Below are 16739 nucleotides of genomic sequence, written 5' to 3'. Positions count from 1 at the left end.
TCATTTTGTATTGATGGCATCATAGTTGATAATGATGGGTAGAAATATTAAGCTGTGAGACATCTCCGCTTCTAAAAACAAATTGTGATCAATAAAATAACATTAAAAAGTCACTCCTCCATGACTTAAACTGTTTTATAAACGTGGTGTGATTTTACATGTCACTTCAGAGGTTTCCATCATTCTATACCTTAATACATGTACCGTAGATAGAAACAGAAACATTTTACAGGTTTATAGGCATAAAAATATCAAAACATTGTCACAACCTATATAAAAACTTCAAAACTAAATGGCCAGCGTGTCTGGCCCCTGTCCTGTCTGCATGTCAGTGAAGTGCTTGGCCTGCATCAAGCAGTAACTCGTCGCCAACCCTCTGTGTCGGGTCTTGTTGCTTATATGTTGGCGGGGAGGTTCCAATCAGACATTGACAATAGTACCGCCAATGGATCAAACCAGTTCACCTGAATGTTGCCCCAGCCATGTACGTCAACCCCCAAAAAACACACTCATCCTTCTAATTCAATGTTACAGTACCTTTTGGGGCAGCAAGTCAAGCGCAGTGTGCAGTGTGCACTGAGTGATCCAGTGGGTCTGGGCCCACAACTTTCATCTCTTCTTACTTAATTTCTATCTTGGTCTTCCAATACATTTTCATTATCGTTCCACTTGCAGTAGTTTCTATTCATGTAAGGATAATTATTAATGACTGTTTAAATGATTACGTGTTATACAGACAATATAGCACACGTTTAGGAAGTCGGGTTTCTTCATCAATGAAAGTACATTAGTTTGTTAGACAAGGATGTTTCCTACATTAGTCAAGCTTCATTAAAACATCTTAATCAGCATAGTTAAACACACACTTGTGAGGAAATGCTCTATTTCTTCAATAAATGCACTCTCTTAATACTTTTGAGTGTAACTTTTATCATAAACCATTGAATTAAGTAAGAAACATGTGAGAGGTACACGTTTATGTCACATCTCTTTGGACACTTTCTGTCATATTTCTGTGACGTGTAAAGGGTGGACAGCTTTGCGCTGCACCATGTGCCAAGCAGCAATTAAGGTGAAGCAGGAGATGCCATGCCAACATGTGCAGCAAAAAAGATAGCGGTGAGGGCAGGGCACGACAGGTTCTAAATGAAGCAATGACAACAGTGCTGGCCAGTGCGTCAAGGCAGACCAGTTGAATTTCATCATAACCACAGTACTTTAACCCCAAAACACACTAGTCCTGTTAATTTATTGTCACAGCCTCTCTGAAGTACTTGTTTGAAGTATACTGTGTGCTGAGAGTAAAGCAGTACTCAAGGTAAATCACCAGGGCCCAGATTTACGAACAAGTCATGCACCTGAGCAAGACACCCTGCTGTGCTGTATTCCGTGATGGGGGGGGGACAAGAATGTGCCATATCTACAAAGATTTGGAGCATTCCTGATATCTACACACACTGGTGTACTGAGTGCGACCTAGTGCCAATGCAGGCACACTTGCACCGTGGTGCAAGCCTGTCTACATTACTGATAGGGGGGTTATTGTGCAGGAAGGTAAACCTTCCTGCACAAAACAATGCTCTGAGGCTTTTTCCTCTTTTTATTTGGGCTCCAGAAAGCAGGACACACGGAAAGAGGGAAATATGGGGAGGAATAGGCATATTTCTCCTCATTACGCCTCACATGGGAAGGCAGAGCATTTTGATACATTCCCAGGTTTACTTGTTTGTAAGTACATCTAGGAATGTGCCAAAAAAACAAGGGTGGATGCATGAGAACACCCACGCACCACCTATTGAATGCTTTTCAGGGCAGAATAACAAAAAGTAGCGACTTGCACTGCATTGCGTTACTTCAGATTTACTATGCCACACAGAAACACACAAGGTGGCTCTGCGTGGCATAGTAAATCTCATTTAAGGGCTTGTGTTGCCTTGCATCACCTTGCGTGACTCAAGGGCAAAACATGTCCTTGATAAATCTGCACCAGGTTCCTCATCAGTTTGCACTGCTAAAAGGACTGCTGGATGTGGGGGCCATATTCCAGCGGATCTAGTAACCACTAGTGCTGGCAACGGCATCAAACCAACGCAGTGATATGTCACCCCAACGAAAGTACTTCACCCCTAAAACCCATTTGTCCTGCTAACTTGTCTCTTCTGAGTTCACAGGCAAAGCGCACTGTGTGCCGGGCGTAAAGCAGCAAACAACGTGAAACAGTGGGGGCACATACACCTGTAAGGTGAAGGATGTCAAGCCATTTATTGACTAAAGTCGAGAGGAAGAGTAGTACACATGTTATCATGGAGAGCTAATTTTTAGAAACAAAAAGATATCCAATTATTTAACATTTCAATTGGAAATTTTAGACTTGCCATTCTGCACAAATGTGATACTCTTTGGTAAAGGCCAGTATCATCATAATATTTATGAATGTGGCTGTGTTTGTCTTGTAGTGTTTTAGCGAGGGGTTCCACATAAATACTGAAGCGGGACGGTGAAAGAACGGATCCTGCAGAATAGCATAATTAGTCTGGTTGAGAAAAACAAAGTCATACTGCCATTCTGTGTGAAGGTAACATTAGTCAGACATAGGAAGAAAACATAATTTAAATGTACATACTCAAGCAGTTTTTGAAACTCCTAAACATTTTTGGGACCTTCCATAATAACACATTTTTTTTCCTGAACAGCAGGTCTTTTTACCCTCACCTTTCTCCAAGCTCTTCCTGATGAAATGTCAGGAGGGGGTGCAAAGAGGGCTGCGGTGTCCCTGATAAACTGGTAATCCCAACTCAGATAGTAACTGCTGTAATTAGGCAAAGTGGGGTTAATAGGCCACTCATAATACAAGCTTTATTCCTTTCTTCGTTGCCATCTTATTCGTGGGCAATACTTGTGGCAACTGACCTTTCATCCTGGAACATGTCCACACCATCTTCAAGAACTGAACTCCTCTAATTGGTATTTCTGATCTGAAATTACATGTCTTGTTGCTTTCACTTACATTTGGAACCTGCAGGAGTGTCAACATTTACACAGCGAATATGACTCCCAGAGTCTATGGAAGGGCACTGACTTGGCTACCGCCCACGAATCCTAGGGAATACCTTCAAATCTTACTGTTCTCCTGTGTATAATTATGACAGACGATCAGTACATTATTTTGGGATTTTGGGTCCTTCTTCTCTTGAGGGACAGCACGGTATCATGATGTTCAGGTAGAATTTCTTTGGAAACTTTCTGAGAGTGTAAATTCTCACCTAAAGATTCCATTTAGGCCCTTTTAGCAAGTTTATCAGAAATATCAATTTGCCATTCCTTCATATGGACTTAGCTATAGTACCATGAATGGTAAATTGTTACTCCAAGTTTGGTCCTCATAAATAACAGGTCAATCGAACTGCGGATCTCATTAATGATATTGAGACAAATAAAGAACATCAAGCCTTCTAAAGCAGATCAAAAGGGCAAGTATAATTTCTGGTTAAGAGAACTGTTAGGCTCAGCCGTGCTAGGTAAATACTACGACTGACTCTAAGGGTCATAGACAAACTTTGAATGCAAAGGTTAACTAATTGTTTCTGCTGCTAAACATCAAGTTTACATTTGCGCTACCAATATCCAGCCTGTTCAAATACATATATCCTATTTGTGGGGTCTTCACAACAGAGCACATTGCTCCTGATTAGGCCTGGGTGAAATTTAAATCACGCAGTTATGCGGAATTCCCAAAATTATGCCATTGCATTATTTTGCGTACTTATGTGCCATTCATGGTAAATATTTACCACAAAGCATGTCATTCGAGCGAGAAATTTACCATTGACAGAACGCAAGCAGTTGTTGTTTGCAGTGCTTCAATTAAATGCGTTCTTTGGCCAAAAATGGACTCGAGGGTGCATTTCACACTATAACATGGAATGCTGCATTTACATTTTGAAAAATTTGGTATAATTCTGACAACACTTTGCACAATCAAACGAAAACATATTAGGGGAAATTTCAACAACCCTACTCCAGATACGCGTTACGAATGTGGTGTGGTGAAATTTCCAGCTCTCATTTTCATCAAAATGTTACTCTATACTAGGCCTGGGCCAAAATTCCGTTCCGTTCGCGGAAATTGCGATAATTTGGCATTTTCGCGTTCCGCGGAAAGCGCGAAAATGTCAAAATTTCCACATTCCGCAGCTTAGCGATAATTTGTTTCTTGCTCACGCTGTAAAGTAATACATTCTCACGTGCGCACGATCGCCTTACCTGAATCCCCGCGTTCGCCGACAAGTTTTCCTGATCCGGTCGCGTTCTCCACGAGATGTTGGATTGTTGGTAGCCATTTGCGCTGTCTCGCGACAGTTCGTGCCCGCAGTAACGTTATGCGTCGCGCGATCACGTCTTTCTTATCGCGATCATGCACCGCGAGACAAGTGAAAACAAGATGGCCGCGCCTGCGAGCATATAGGAATGGGTGGAGGACGCACTCGGATTTATGAAAATATAAGGCGAAGTTTTTTGATATGCGTGCAACCACATGGGTAAGTTGGCGAGCCGCGACCACGCAGAAAATACCGCGAACGGGCGGGAAAAAAACTTCCGCATCTTCGCGATATTTCCGCGTGTTTGCGGCGATTTTTAACATTTTCGCGATAATTTGCGATAAGTGAATTTCGCAAATTCCGCCCACCCCTACTCTATACTTGCATCTTTTCACTGGGTTATATAAAACCGAAGGGGCCTGTGCTAATTCCTACTTGCAATAGCCCTGTATTACTAATGAACTCAAGCTGTGTGCCTTTGAATACACACACTTTCTATGTGCGCTGCACATTGTCCTCTTTTTCTCAGCTGAAAATTGTCACTGTTCGTGGTCTTATTTTATCAAACTTCACCTCGGGCGACACCGGTCAACATTGGCTGCCTTTGCAAATGACATGTTTTACCAGGGCTGCCAAGCATAATGCCTGGAAAACATTGCGGTGCATGAATTATCATAAATGGAACATCAACTCTAACTGTTAGCACAAGTTAGGTTCACCCGTAAATGTTTGTGAATATTTATCATAATGTATGAATCACATTTGTAAATTTGAGGTTGAGTGATGCTCTTAGAGCAACACTCATTGTCTTGCTTCTCTCCCTTTGTTTGAGGTCCTCTGGAGGGAATGGACAAAGCTTTCCACTAGAGGACCCTTTGAAGGATTCAACTGAGCCCCTGCACCAGAAGCTATGCCAGCCTGCTCCTTTAGGATAGAAGCTTGATCCCAAATTGACAGGATGAACCTGTGAAATATTATGTCCATTGATTTGCAATGTGTCTTCAGCCAACTGCATGTGTATACAAAGAACCTGCCTAACAGCTCACTGATCATTTTCTGTGGTTGGATGTTAGTGTGCCCATTGTTGCTGGAATAAGATTTATCCACATTTCCACTTGAAAGCACTAAGACTATGGCACTCTTGAATATCTGCTTCCTGTCCAGCTGCTACTCCTAATGCTCCGTGTAAACCTCTGAGCCAGTCTAGGTAGTCCTGAGAAACTGAGACCCTAAGGCTGCTGCCCGCCTCACTATTAGGTGACATCAGGATTCTGAAGATTTAATCTTGTCTTACACAGATGTTTGCATATATCCACTGTGCTCCTCACATGCCACAACAGTGAAAGGAAACAGAGAGTCTGAAATGATGAACACTGCAAGAACATTTCAGATGGCGGTGATTCAATCTGGTCAGAACACCCCTCTTTGTACCACATTTTAATAGTTGTGCTCTTTTTGTTTGCTGCCTGTCATCAGTTGTAGTCCAAGATACAGTTTACCAGTCAGCTAGCCCATTCCAGCAGGGACATTCATGGTCCACTCCAAGCCCTACATGTTCCTGAGTGATTGCCCCTTTGTACGTTTGGCACCTAAATTTGACATACCTCCATAAAACCGCCATCTGTATACATGAATTCTGAGACATTTATCCCCATGTCTTGCAGGTAAACTTGAAACTATTGCTACTGTTGTATTTGCTTTCTGTTGTGGTTTTAATGATTTGGGAAAATTAGGTTTGCAAGCATTCTATTACTAGTTAAGAGATACAAAACCTGCAAGCTTCTCACTTGTGTGGTAGTGTTTAAGATAGTTCATGTGGTGAACCTTATTTTGCTCTTCAGTAACCACAATGTTAACCGAGTAGTTGTCATTGCTGAAATCTTTAGGAACAGTGTAGAGAGACACTCATCGTTGGGTTGGTACTTGGAATTAGCAAACTACTCGTAATTCAAGAATGCAAGTCTCAATCATGTGCACATAAAGATAAATGATTAAATAGTGCATCAAAGTCTTCTCACTCATTCTCCCTTTAAAAATATTGGCACAAAAAATATCCAATAGGGCTTCTTTTCAGTCTCCTTGAACAGTACCAATGTACTGGTCCTGAAACTGAACATACCGTGTAATACATTCCTCATTAATCTTCATATAGTTTTGTATTTCATTCATATGTGGTACAATCACAACTTCTCCTCCTAAGAGGCAAATGGCTAATAAGCCCGCATCTATCTCCTTTGTATACATATGAGCTTCACAGACTAAATTGTAAAAAGCAAGCCATCATAACACACCCTTGGAATACATTCCATCCAGATTCCTGCAGACATGTGGGTAAGGACAAGAGGGATTGACAGAGAGAGGCTCAACCATAGAAGCTACAGAAAAGCTACAGAAATGACAGTAAGCTTCAGGGCTTCCTAAATTCATCAGTTAAATTATAGTGGTGCTCCTCTTCCACCAACCTCTAAGGAATCCCTAGCTGAATTATTTGTTCTTACTATGGCACAAAATAACAAAAACATTTTTTAATGTAAATGTGGATATTGATTTTTGGGCTGCTTCCATACAGTTCCCTATATATGTAAATGTTTACTGCACAAACTTGTATCAGTGCCTGAACAATGTTCTTTGCCTCGCCAATACTAAAAATATTTGTTTTAATGACTACTTCCCAAAATGTGGTAAGTGTTTCAATCTGTTTTTTCTCTCTAGGAGACGGTGTTCTCTTGAGTTTTTCCTGCCGAGCCATGTATACATATCAAGCTCAAAGAGAAGATGAACTTAGTTTCAAACAAGGTAAAGTAGGTTGTTCAAAATGTGATAAAATGGCTTTTAAGGATTTTGAACTGTTGCATTCAGAGTCGATTTGCACTTCCTTGAATTACTAAATATTTCAGTGTAAGGTGGCGTACAAATCATCTGGAAGTTATTTTAAAGTTTTAATATGCTATTTAAGACGAGCTCAATTTGGCGCCCAAATTAGGTGAAAAAGGCTGGTGCCTCGGTCAATACGCATCATATTGGCTTCAGTATTGGAATGAAGTCAGTGGTTAATTGGAATTGGTGTCCTGTGCTGCTGTGTCAGAGCCTGTTCTACCCATGGACAGGTCGTGGTTGGATTATATATATATATATTATCTACTGGCGGTCGCCAGTAGATAGTTATAGTTAGGACCGTGTTTCCGTAGGAAATCCGCAACATTCTATTTGGAATAACTTTGGCGCCGGTTGTATATATATATATATATATACATAAGAAGCATGAGACCTCTGAGCCCAGAGGTCAGGAGTACACGCACTCACTCGGAATCCAAGGTTAAATTTTCAGTTCATTTTTTAATCCAAAAAGAAAAGTTCTTCAGCACAGCACTGCCAGTCCACAACAACACTGGCCCAACGCGTTTCGGTTCTCACTCGAACCTTGATCACGGGTTACCAAACACAGTGGTCAGACATTATTTATGTCAGTTAATGCTACTACTTCCTGTTTAAGCATTCGCAAGGCATGCTGGTCATTGTAGTGTGTGTGTTTGCGAATTGTGCTGGTAAATACACAAAAACAAAATTTGCCACAATTAAACTCCGGTAACTGGCGGAGAGAAGGCTAATGTAAAGATTAAGCATAATAACAATCCATAAGTGGAACGCTATAAGCAACGCAGTAGCTAGTCAAATAATACATCAAATAATCAGATAAACATAAGGCATAGTGTTCAATGCAAATGTTTGTGTGACAAGTAAAAAAGAAAAATATTTTTATATGTGTATATAATGTTGACCCTCTAGTGGTGTTAATAGCACAATATATGCAAGGCACAAGTCCCATATGAAACTACAAGTCACAAAAGGAAGTTCCGCCCCTCTGGTGGGGAGGCACATGTTGACACCAAATTCAACTAATGCAAGTAAATAAACAAAAGGCCAAAGTCCGCCTTCTAGTGGGTGTTTGGCTTATATTCAAGTTAATATGCCTAGTTAGTCCGATAAAACTCTTGCATTGAGATAAACAAAAAGAAAGTTTTTTTACAATTGATCAGTATTATTGTTTGACTGCAAGGCTGGGGTATATTGTCTAATTGTACCCACAGAGTTCACAAATGTACAAAGAGTTCCTCATCCTGGTTAAGTCCGTGAGGGGTCAGAGTTCTGAATGACACAATATGCTTGGATTCTTTTTGGCGGAGGAGTTTTTCTCTGTTTCCTCCACGATCCAAAGGTGGCACATGTTCAATGGCATAGTAGCGTAGCAGTTCCCATTTGCTGTCATGTGAGTTTTCCATATGCTTAGCAATGGCATTTGAGCGATCTATGTTGACAGTAGCTCTGATGTGCTCTAGGAGGCGTTTCTTGATTTCACAAATAGTGCTTCCTATATATTTTAGCTTGCAGGGGCATTCGACAACATACACCACATATTTGGTTTTACAAGAAATGTGTTGCTGAATTTTCCACTTTCCTCCACTTCTGCCTTCCACCTCTTTTTTAGGGATGCCAATTTTGCAAGCTTTGCAGTTTTTACATGGCCAGAAGCCCTCAATGTTGGTCCATGGTTTCTGTTGCTTGATTTTAAAATGGCTACGTGTGAGTTTGTCACCTAGATTTGGTGCTCTCCTGTAGGTGACATCCGGATGATCTCCAATCAGGTCGGCAATGGTGGTGTCTAGTTTTAGGATGCCCCAATGTTTTTTTAAAATATTGATTAGATCACTAGTTTCAGTTGAGAAAGTTGTAATGAGGCGTATTTTTGTGAAATCATTCTGAGTCACCATGGGTTTGCTTTTCAAAATCTCCATGCGATTTCTTTCTTTTGCTTTTTTGAGACTTTTTTGGATTATCCTGTCTGGATATTTTCTTCTTTGGAATCTTGTTGCCATTGCTTTGCTCTGATGTTCAAAATCATTGTTGGCGGAACAGTTTCTACGTAAACGTAAGAATTCCCCATAAGGTATGTTCCATTTTTGATTAGTGGGGTGGAAACTGTCCGCATGCAGTACTGAGTTGGTTGCTGTTTGTTTTCTGAACAGGGTTGTTTGTATTGTATTGTTTTGTACATAGATTTCGATGTCGAGAAATGAGATTTTGGTTGAACTGATTTCGTAGGTGAATTGTAGTTTGGTCTCATTATTGTTCAAGATTTGGTAATATGTAGCAAATTCTTCCATAGTGCCATCCCATATTATGAATAGATCATCGATGAAGCGCCACCATGCAATGATTTTTTGCACATGATGGTCATTGTCACTGTTCCATGCAATTTTCTGTTCGAACCAACCCATTACAAGATTCGCAAAATTCGGTGAAAATGAAAAGCCCATGGCTGTACCTTTCATTTGTTGGTAATGTTTCCTGTTAAAAGTAAAGATGTTATTCTGCAAGCATAGAGTGATCATTTGAAGCAACATGGAATTGTGTTGTTTGAATTGAATATTGCGTTTACCCAGAAAGAAGCTGCAGGCTTTTAGGCCTATTTCATGTTCTATGTTTGTATACAAGGAGACTACGTCCATTGACACAAGTTTATATCGATGATTCCAGGGTATCCCCTCCAGTTTCTGTAGCAGATCTGTTGTATCTCTGAGATAGCTGGTTAAGTCCTTTACAATTGGCGCTAGAAAATGATCAATATAATTGGAAATGGGTTCCATAATTGAACCGTTGGCGGAAACAATGGGTCTGCCCGGAGGTTTATGTAATCATTTGTGTACTTTGGGTAAAAAGTACATGGTAGCTTCAATAGGTTTTATCACTGTGAGATATTTTTTCTCTTCTTCGTCAATGAGACCCTCCTTATGCCAGTCATTGAGATGTTGATTGATGACTACTTCAATTTCTTTGATTGGATTGGTGCTAAGTTCTTTATAGCACGTTGTGTCCTGCAGCTGATGGTTAGCTTCCCATACGTAATCTGTTTTATTGAGAATTACGACGTTTCCGCCTTTGTCAGCAGGCTTGATTTCGATTGTAGAATCCTGCTGTAAATTTTTTAGCGCTGATCTTTCCGAGGGTGAAAGGTTGTCATTTAGTTTACGTTGATTAAGATGGTATAAATCATGTGTGATGGCTTCATGAAACAAGTCAATTTTATTGCCCGGTGGTAGAATCGGATAGAAATGGGATTTGGGTTTTTTACCACTTATTCCAGCTCCCAAGGGTGGAAGTATTTCACCCAGATTGTCGCAGGGATCAGTTGTTTCCATATTCCCCATTGTTATGAGGGTGATAAGAGCTTGTTCGTCTTCTGCTAATAATTCACTGGTGTGAGTTGTGGCAGTTTTCTCCTTTGTGGGTGTCTGTTTTTCCGCAAAGATTTTAACTAATTTGAGTTTGCGGATATATTTGTAGAGGTCAATCCGTGTTTGAGCAAGGTCCAAATGAATTTTTGGGCAGAAGTTGAGGCCTTTCTTTAACAATTGTTCTTCCGATTGAGTTAATTGGCGAGATGATAAGTTGATGACATTTAATTCTTGAGAAATGTTGCATTGCGGGCACGCAACTTATAGTTAGCTGAACTAACTATAACAGGGGAATTTCTATGGTTTTGTACGAGTGAAATGTCCAACAAACTATAACGCCCCTGAAACCTATGTTTTTTTCAGTGAATTTCTAAGGCTTTTTAAATGCTAATTTCTAACTATAACGTGCCTGAAACCTATGGTTTTTTCAGTGAATATATATATATTTATATATATTTATTATGTAAATGTCTCGGTCCACCTGTTTGCCTCGGTGGCACAGAAAAAATGGGTGGAACTGACGTCAGCACGCCGACAAGGTCCTCTTATGGCTCCTATGACATCATACGGTGTGGCAAGTGGAGCCGTGCTATTATGACGTCCTCGTCGACGTGGGAGAGCTAGGAAAGAATTTCCATGGGATGCTGGTGCAGGGGATATTCACCTAAGTGTTCAGGCTGGTCCTTTGGGAGCAACTGTTTATGTTGCCACTCTAGAAACCGAAACCAGTGATCTGAGGGCAGATGGCACACGTGGTGGGGTGCCCAGTCGTGTGCACCAGCGGGGCAGCGAAGTGACAAGCACCACAACCCACAAAAAAGGTAACGAGGGCACTGAATAACACAGGATCTTCTCTTTGTATCTGGCAGGAACAACAAAGTTAAAATGCCCTAGTACCAAAATGTAGAATTAGTGCTACAACGGTCTTCAAGAGGACCTGCGAAGCCGCTTCTGCCTCCCGTACCCTGGAGGTGCACATGGGTCACGCGGTACGGTCATACTGCGGTGGGACGCACACTCGTTGACCTCTCATGGCACTGCTCCACACTTCAGGGAGGATGCTTTCCATTAGCTATGTTTTCTGATGACGTGTCGCGCCGACCCCGTCCAACAACAGAACTCCTTTAGATCCAAACAGACTCTTCCACTTTCTCACCGGAAGTGAAACCCGGCCACGTGGACACTTTCACAATACAACAGCTGGAAATGCACTTTTCGGTAAAAAAACCACATTCCTTCCTCCTAATTAATCAAATAAACGTCTCACTGAAGAACAGGGCCAGCTTCGATTGGTAAACAGCCGTTACAACGACTTTTTTACTTCGTGATACCATTACAACGCAAGCATTACTACGCATGCGTTGTACATCGCGAAGTCATTACTACACATTTTTTTAGAACGCATGGTCATTTACCACGCATGCCTTTACAACAAATTTTGTTGTAAAGGTATGTATGGTAAATGACCATGCGTTCTAAAAAACATGTAGAGAATCCACATTGTTGTAAGGAAACAGAGGCTGTTCCATTTCCTCACAACGACATGCACCGCCCCTTAGAGACGATGTGAAGCAGGTACCACGAGGAGAGAGGAACCACGAGGAGTGAGAGGTAAGGGGGATTGGACATGGGGTGTTTTTTTTTCTAGGGTTTAGGGTAGTGCAGTGGTGTTTGGGTAGTGTAGGGGGTCATGCTGGGGTAGTGTTTTAGGGATTAGGGTAGTGCAGTAGTGTAGGGGGTCATGCTAGGGGTAGCGTTTTAGGGTTTAGGGTAGTGCATTGGTGTATGGGTAGTGTAGGGGGCATGCTGGGGTAGTGTTTTAGGGTTTAGGGTAGTGCAGTGGTGTTTGTGTAGTGTAGGGGGTCATGCTGGGGGTAAATTTAGGGTTTAGTGTAGTGCAGTGGTGTTTGGGTAGTGTAGGGAGTCGTGCTGGGGGTAGTGTTTTATGGTTTAGGGTAGTGCAGTTGTGTTTGTGTAGTGTAGGGGTTGTGCTGGGGTAGTGTTTTAGGGTTTATGGTAGTGCAGTGGTGTTTGGGTAGTGCTGCGGTAGTGTTTTAAGGTTTAGGGTAGTGCAGTGGTGTTTGTGTAGTGTAGGGGGTAGTGCTGGGGGTAGTGTTTAAGGGTTTAAGGTAGTGCAGTGGTGTTTGTGTAGTGTAGGGGGTAGTGTTTTAGGGTTTAGGGTAGTGCAGTGGTGTTTGTGTACTGTAAGGGGTCGTGTTGGGTTCTAGTGTTTTAGGGTAGTGCAGTGGTGTTTGTGTTGTGTAGGGGGTCGTGTTTTAGGGTTTAGGGTCGTGCAGTGGTGTTTGGGTAGTGAAGGGGGTTGTGCTGGGGGTAGTGTTTTAGGGTTTAGGGTAGTGCAGTTGTGTTTAGGTAATGAAGGGGGTCGTGCTGGGTGTAGTGTTTTAGGGTTTAGGGTAGTGCAGTGGTGCTTGTGTAGTGTAGGGGGTCATGCCGGGGGTAGATTTAGTGTGTAGGGTAGTGCAGTGGTGTTTGTGTAGTGTAGGGGGTCATGCTGGGGTAGTGTTTTAGGGTTTAGGGTAGTGCAGTGCTGTTTGTGTAGTGTAGGGGGTTGTGCTGGGGGTAGATTTAGGGTTAAGAGTAGTGCAGTAGTGTTTGGGTAGTGTAGGGTGTCGTGCTGGGGGTAGTGTTTTAGGGTTTAGGGTAGTGCAGTGGTGTTTGGGTAGTGGAGGGGGTAGTGTTTTAGGGTTTAGGGTAGGGTAGTGCGCCCAACCAGCCACAATATCCGTGGACAAAGGGGATCCTGACTCTTTTGAACGCTCCGCCAATTGAATAATTTGGGTCAAGGGCCCTACCACGTCCAAGACCTATCAATTCCTTTCTTGGGAGCCCTCATATACTTGGAGAAAAAGGCACATCGTTTCTCATCGATTTCAGGCGTGTGTACCACTGTCCCCTTCAGTGAGGGCCTGGGGCATTCTCCCCTCATCCTATTCCTGACCTCCCTTTCAAGGGGTTGATGGATTTTCCCCACCACATACTCTGCCACTTTGGTGTCAGGGGTCCACTCTGCCGACCTAGGATGGTAAATTTGGGTAGCCTCGAACATGTCCGAGTGGACCCCGTCCCCAACCCGGGACTGAGAGGAGTAGGACTCTGGATGCCAGAGATGCCCCGAGTCCTTATCCTCATCGGAGGAGAAATCATCCTCCGATACACTCTCTCCCTCTAAGGGAAACCTGCCATTGGGGACTACAATAGTGGTGACAGCATCGCAATTTTCTCCGGACCTCTCCTCCTTCCGGCAGGGTGCATGTTGAAGCGATCGTGCATTCTTGACGAAGGTCTCCGTAAGTTTATCAAATCCTTCCAAGTGCCCCGCGTTATGCTTAACGGCCCTTTTATTCCCCATCTGGGAGCTACTGGGACCCTCCACCACCAGATCTGGGTCACTGAACACCCCAGGAATGCTTTTTGCCAGCTTATCAACCTGATCCCTAAGAGGAGCCAGTGCCCTAGAAATAGCCAGAGAGAGGGCTAGGTCCACTGCTGGAGGGAGAAGTTGCGGGGCCATTCCTCCTCCACTTCCTGGTAGGAGGAGTAAAAATGGTCTTCTGGAGAAGACATGATAGCAGAGGGTGCGAGCACAGAATAAATGCCCTTAAAATCCTTAAAGCGTTACAACAAACAAATGATGGACGGAATGCTGACAATGCAGACATTCTCTCCCAGTCAAGAGATCTGGGTTAAATCCATCGTTCTTTTGCCCACTACGCCACCCCAGTTCAGACATGGCCATATGCAAATCAGTCTTGACCCTGTGCCTCATGGGAACAGTCCAGCCCGAACTGCCAAGCCATGTCTTCCCTGGACCGGAATCAAGCATCCTAGGACCGGTTTGTGGCTATCAGTCGTCATCAGCCAGGATAGCTTGACTCCAGTGGCGTAGTGAGCACGGGTCCCACGTCTGGGAATACCCATCCCACTTAGGGCGAAAAGCGTTACAACAAACAAATGATGGACGGAATGCTGACAATGCAGACATTCTCCCCCAGTCAAGAGATCTAGGTTAAATCCATCGTTCTTTTGCCCACTACGCCACCCCAGTTCAGACATGGCCATATGCAAATCAGTCTTGACCCTGTGCCTCATGGGAACAGTCCAGCCCGAACTGCCAAGCCATGTCTTCCCTGGACCGGAATCAAGCATCCTAGGACCGGTTTCTGGCTATCAGCCGTCATTAGCCAGGATAGCTTGACTCCAGTGGCGTAGTGAGCACGGGTCCCACGTCTGGGAATACCCATCCCACTTAGGGCGAAAAGCGTTACAACAAACAAATGATGGACGGAATGCTGACAATGCAGACATTCTCCCCCAGTCAAGAGATTTGGGTTAAATCCATCGTTCTTTTGCCCACTACGCCACCCCAGTTCAGACATGGCCATATGCAAATCAGTCTTGACCCTGTGCCTCATGGGAACAGTCCAGCCCGAACTGCCAAGCCATGTCTTCCCTGGACCGGAATCAAGCATCCTAGGACCGGTTTCTGGCTATCAGCCGTCATCAGCCAGGATAGCTTGACTCCAGTGGCGTAGTGAGCACAGGTCCCACGTCTGGGAATACCCATCCCACTTAGGGTGAAAAGCGTTACAACAAACAAATGATGGACGGAATGCTGACAATGCAGACATTCTCCCCCAGTCAAGAGATCTGGGTTAAATCCATCGTTCTTTTGCCCACTACGCCACCCCAGTTCAGACATGGCCATATGCAAATCAGTCATGACCCTGTGCCTCATGGGAACAGTCCAGCCCGAACTGCCAAGCCATGTCTTCCCTGGACCGGAATCAAGCATCCTAGGACCGGTTTCTGGCTATCAGCCGTCATCAGCCAGGATAGCTTGACTCCAGTGGCGTAGTGAGCACGGGTCCCACGTCTGGGAATACCCATCCCACTTAGGGCGAAAAGCGTTACAACAAACAAATGATGGACGGAATGCTGACAATGCAGACATTCTCCCCCAGTCAAGAGATCTGGGTTAAATCCATCGTTCTTTTGCCCACTACGCCACCCCAGTTCAGACATGGCCATATGCAAATCAGTCTTGACCCTGTGCCTCATGGGAACAGTCCAGCCCGAACTGCCAAGCCATGTCTTCCCTGGACCGGAATCAAGCATCCTAGGACCGGTTTCTGGCTATCAGCCGTCATCAGCCAGGATAGCTTGACTCCAGTGGCGTAGTGAGCACGGGTCCCACGTCTGGGAATACCCATCCCACTTAGGGCGAAAAGCGTTACAACAAACAAATGATGGACGGAATGCTGACAATGCAGACATTCTCCCCCAGTCAAGAGATCTGGGTTAAATCCATTGTTCTTTTGCCCACTACGCCACCCCAGTTCAGACATGGCCATATGCAAATCAGTCTTGACCCTGTGCCTCATGGGAACAGTCCAGCCCGAACTGCCAAGCCATGTCTTCCCTGGACCGGAATCAAGCATCCTAGGACCGGTTTCTGGCTATCAGCCGTCATCAGCCAGGATAGCTTGACTCCAGTGGCGTAGTGAGCACGGGTCCCACGTCTGGGAATACCCATCCCACTTAGGGCGAAAAGCGTTACAACAAACAAATGATGGACGGAATGCTGACAATGCAGACATTCTCCCCCAGTCAAGAGATCTGGGTTAAATCCATCGTTCTTTTGCCCACTACGCCACCCCAGTTCAGACATGGCCATATGCAAATCAGTCTTGACCCTGTGCCTCATGGGAACAGTCCAGCCCGAACTGCCAAGCCATGTCTTCCCTGGACCGGAATCAAGCATCCTAGGACCGGTTTCTGGCTATCAGCCGTCATCAGCCAGGATAGCTTGACTCCAGTGGCGTAGTGAGCACGGGTCCCACGTCTGGGAATACCCATCCCACTTAGGGCGAAAAGCGTTACAACAAACAAATGATGGACGGAATGCTGACAATGCAGACATTCTCCCCCAGTCAAGAGATCTGGGTTAAATCCATTGTTCTTTTGCCCACTACGCCACCCCAGTTCAGACATGGCCATATGCAAATCAGTCTTGACCCTGTGCCTCATGGGAACAGTCCAGCCCGAACTGCCAATTCATGTCTTCCCTGAACCGGAATCAAGCATCCTAGGACCGGTTTCTGGCTATCAGCCGTCATCAGCCAGGATAGCTTGACTCCAGTGGCGTAGTGAGCACGGGTCCCACGTC

General features: G+C 44.0%; 1 protein-coding gene across 10 annotated transcripts in view; it reads left to right on the top strand.

Moving 5' to 3' along the window:
* NOSTRIN (nitric oxide synthase trafficking) overlaps positions 1-16739 on the top strand; it is a 365313-nt gene that overhangs the window by 333571 nt on the left and 15003 nt on the right. For all 10 annotated transcript variants that reach the window (XM_085645377.1, XM_085645374.1, XM_085645376.1 and 7 more), the window contains one exon: positions 7032-7115. In XM_085645377.1, coding sequence (XP_085501503.1) covers positions 7032-7115 — 84 coding nt within the window. The remainder of the gene's footprint in view (positions 1-7031; positions 7116-16739) is intronic.

This window comes from Triturus cristatus, chromosome 3_1 (genome assembly GCF_964204655.1).
Source record: "Triturus cristatus chromosome 3_1, aTriCri1.1, whole genome shotgun sequence".
Classification (NCBI taxonomy): Eukaryota; Metazoa; Chordata; class Amphibia; order Caudata; family Salamandridae; genus Triturus; species Triturus cristatus.
The sequence above is the reverse complement of the archived record's forward strand: the minus strand, read 5'-3'. Positions and strand labels throughout refer to the sequence as shown.